Genomic DNA, 2,882 nt, shown 5'->3' on the forward strand with positions numbered 1-2,882 from the left:
AACTATAGGTTTAGTTGCTTGGTCTCAATTATACGAAGTTGGGTTTGGATTTTGTATAGCGGCTTAATGCTGAGAGTATTCAATTCTGGACAAGGTCCCGGGATTTTTCTGCATTTGCAGTTTCCTCGTTAACAAAATCTTGTTGTGTCTTTTACTTTTCTATTTCCGCAATTATAATTGTTTTTATTATAATTAGTAGTAAAATACACAAACGTTAATTCCTAATTACCTGGTAGAAATCCTATTGTGTTTGGTTAAGTCCAAACCTATTATCAAGTAATCATACTTCGTTGTTGTATTGTATCGATCTTGTATCCATAGTTAATCACGCAAGTTATCTTGTTTTCGTATTGTCTCGATCTCGTTTCCATAGACGATCACACGAAGTGTGAACGTATTAGTTGTATTGTCTCAACTCAGTCCATAAACAATCACTTTCGGAGAAAGGACTTATAGGTGGAAAAGTTTTAGATTGAGGTATATTTGGGTACCCTCATCGTTTCAATTGGTATCAGAGCAGGCAAACACGAAAAGATCTAACATTCTGTGTTTAGTGCGATCCAACCTACAAGAAATGAACTCGAGTTCTCATGAATCGACTTCAATTAACGTACCTCCAAGATTTGACGGAAAAAACTATTTATGGTGGAAATCTGCTATGAGATCTCTTCTTCAATCACGAGACTTTAATACATGGCTATTAGTCGTCGATGGTTATAATCGCTCGAAAGTAGAAAATTCGGAAACTAAGTTTAAACACTTAGTGTATTTTTCAAACGAAGAAAAGGCTTTTGCTAAGCAGAATTCAGATGGTTTTTTTTTTTTTTTTTTTTCTGAATCACTCAAATTTTATTGATTAAAATGAAAGTTACAGATACAAAATAAACATGAAAAATAGCCTACAAATTAACCCAGCCCAGAACTACTTCTTAGTTCTTTTAACATTTTGCAAGCCCATTCAGCCCATTAACAGAATCTGTAATACACTACCTCTGGCATTTCTACTCTCCCTAACCAGGTAGGTCTTCCAATGTAAATATTTCTTTCACCTGTTAACAGTCTTGCTTCTCTTTTAGCTGCACAATCAGCTGAGAAATTAATTTCTCTGGTGCAATGAACAAATCTGATCACAGTGAGATTTTTAACTGCATTGTACCATCTGACCTTTATAAACCAAGGCATTTGATTACATGCAAATTGATTTAGCACAGTTTTTGAGTCTGACTGAATGATAATCTTCTGAAGCTCCCAATCAACAGCTAATTCTGCAGCTACCACAACTGCATATACTTCTGCTATGTAATTGATGGCAGTGCCTAAACCACCAGAAATTGCACCCATTACCTGACAAAGATGGTTTCTAACCACAACTCCCAGACCAGCTGCACCTGGATTTACAAGAGATGCTCCATCACAACAAAGTAGAGTAAAGTCAACTTCAGGAGCAAACCAATAACAAGGCTTAATATACTGAATCTTAGATTTCCTTGGACCCAGATTAAAGAAAGTAATAAGATTAAGATCATAAATCTGGTCCCATTTGCTCCCTGTTATTCTCATCCCACTTTCAAAAACCATCTTCATTATTCTACTCTTGAAGGAGGAGATGTTTGGCTTAATATTGTCAAAAAAAATTCTATTCTTCTGAAACCACAACTCCTTCAATGTACTGCAGGTTGCAATGATCCAGACTTGCTGAACCAATGGACTTTTATTTATTGCACTTTTCCAAATATCTTCAAAAGATGTAGGAACTGCAAATTGAAAGATGCCCACCAACCAATTCCAAATGTTTGAGCTGAAATCACATTCCCAGAGCAGATGGTGCATGTTATCCTCAGCATTTTCACAAATGCAACATTGAGATGCCATATCATAACCATGACTAACCATTTTTTCATCATCCATATAAATCCCATTGTTGATGGTGGATTTTAGTTCAGGGCTAAAATTATAAAACCAAATTTAATGCGCTAACATCCTGCAAAGGGTAAAGCCGTTTGATAAGTGATGAGTACCTCTTCACTTTATTTATTCGAAGAAATTCAATAAATATACAAAATTCACCCAGAATGGTGCATGTAGCAACAATCCCAAATATTCTGTGAATTTTAACATTATTAATTAATGCATGATTTTCCTAGTATTTCCTGTGTTGTTCCTCGCCGAACTCTCATTGATAGCATGACATGACGACTGAGTGTTCACTCTCATCAGAGTAACATGAATCTCCAAGTGCCAATTTTGAGATATGTACGAAATACCCGTACAGGCTACATCACTTCCTGACAAAAGAGAATTTCGAATCAATGGACTCTCAGCTCGATCGAACGTATTTAATTTCCTTAAGGAAAATCTGGACTGTCCATATCAGTCTTAGAAACGATCGCATCCACACAAGTTGGTCGCGCAATTTAACAAGCCTAGCCAAAACTTGGCAAGAATGGGCGATTGACGTGATGGCTACCGGCGGGCCCACTTGTGCCCTAGCCGGTCGAACATCATACGAACACCTCCCAGCAACGTCAAACGCCGACCCTAAGTAGGGTGGCCGTACTGCTTTGTAGAGGTTCGATCGAACATAGACTGTCTAGGGCAGTCTTAAAACCATCGCAACCGTCCAATTTTGCCAGCCTGGTTGGACGGATTAGATCATCCCGTAAATGATCAGGGAAGCGCTAATGCACACATTGGAGGTCACACTTCTCCCTCACCCGATCGGTTTTCTCACAGCAAGGCCATGGAGCAATGAAACGATTGATCAAACCATGGTAGGCGTGATGCTTCTAAGGGTCGCAGAAATTCCACTAATGTCTTAAATCGATCGCAACCATCCAACTTAACCAACCTATTTGGATGGATAAGATCACATTTAGGACCAT

The 2,882-nt window shown here is 38.1% G+C and overlaps 1 protein-coding gene across 1 annotated transcript; it reads right to left on the reverse strand.

Moving 5' to 3' along the window:
* Positions 1-966: 966 nt before the first annotated feature.
* LOC113294764 lies at positions 967-1,893 on the reverse strand. The gene has a single exon (XM_026543141.1). It carries the CDS (start codon positions 1,891-1,893, stop codon positions 967-969), a length of 927 nt encoding a protein of 308 aa, XP_026398926.1.
* Positions 1,894-2,882: the final 989 nt, after the last annotated feature.

This window comes from Papaver somniferum, chromosome 7 (genome assembly GCF_003573695.1).
Source record: "Papaver somniferum cultivar HN1 chromosome 7, ASM357369v1, whole genome shotgun sequence".
Lineage (NCBI taxonomy): Eukaryota > Viridiplantae > Streptophyta > Magnoliopsida > Ranunculales > Papaveraceae > Papaver > Papaver somniferum.

Excerpts from the sequence above, each read along its gene's own strand:
- LOC113294764 (XM_026543141.1), bottom strand. The coding sequence starts at position 1,893 with ATGGTTAGTCATGGTTATGATATGGCATCTCAATGTTGCATTTGTGAA.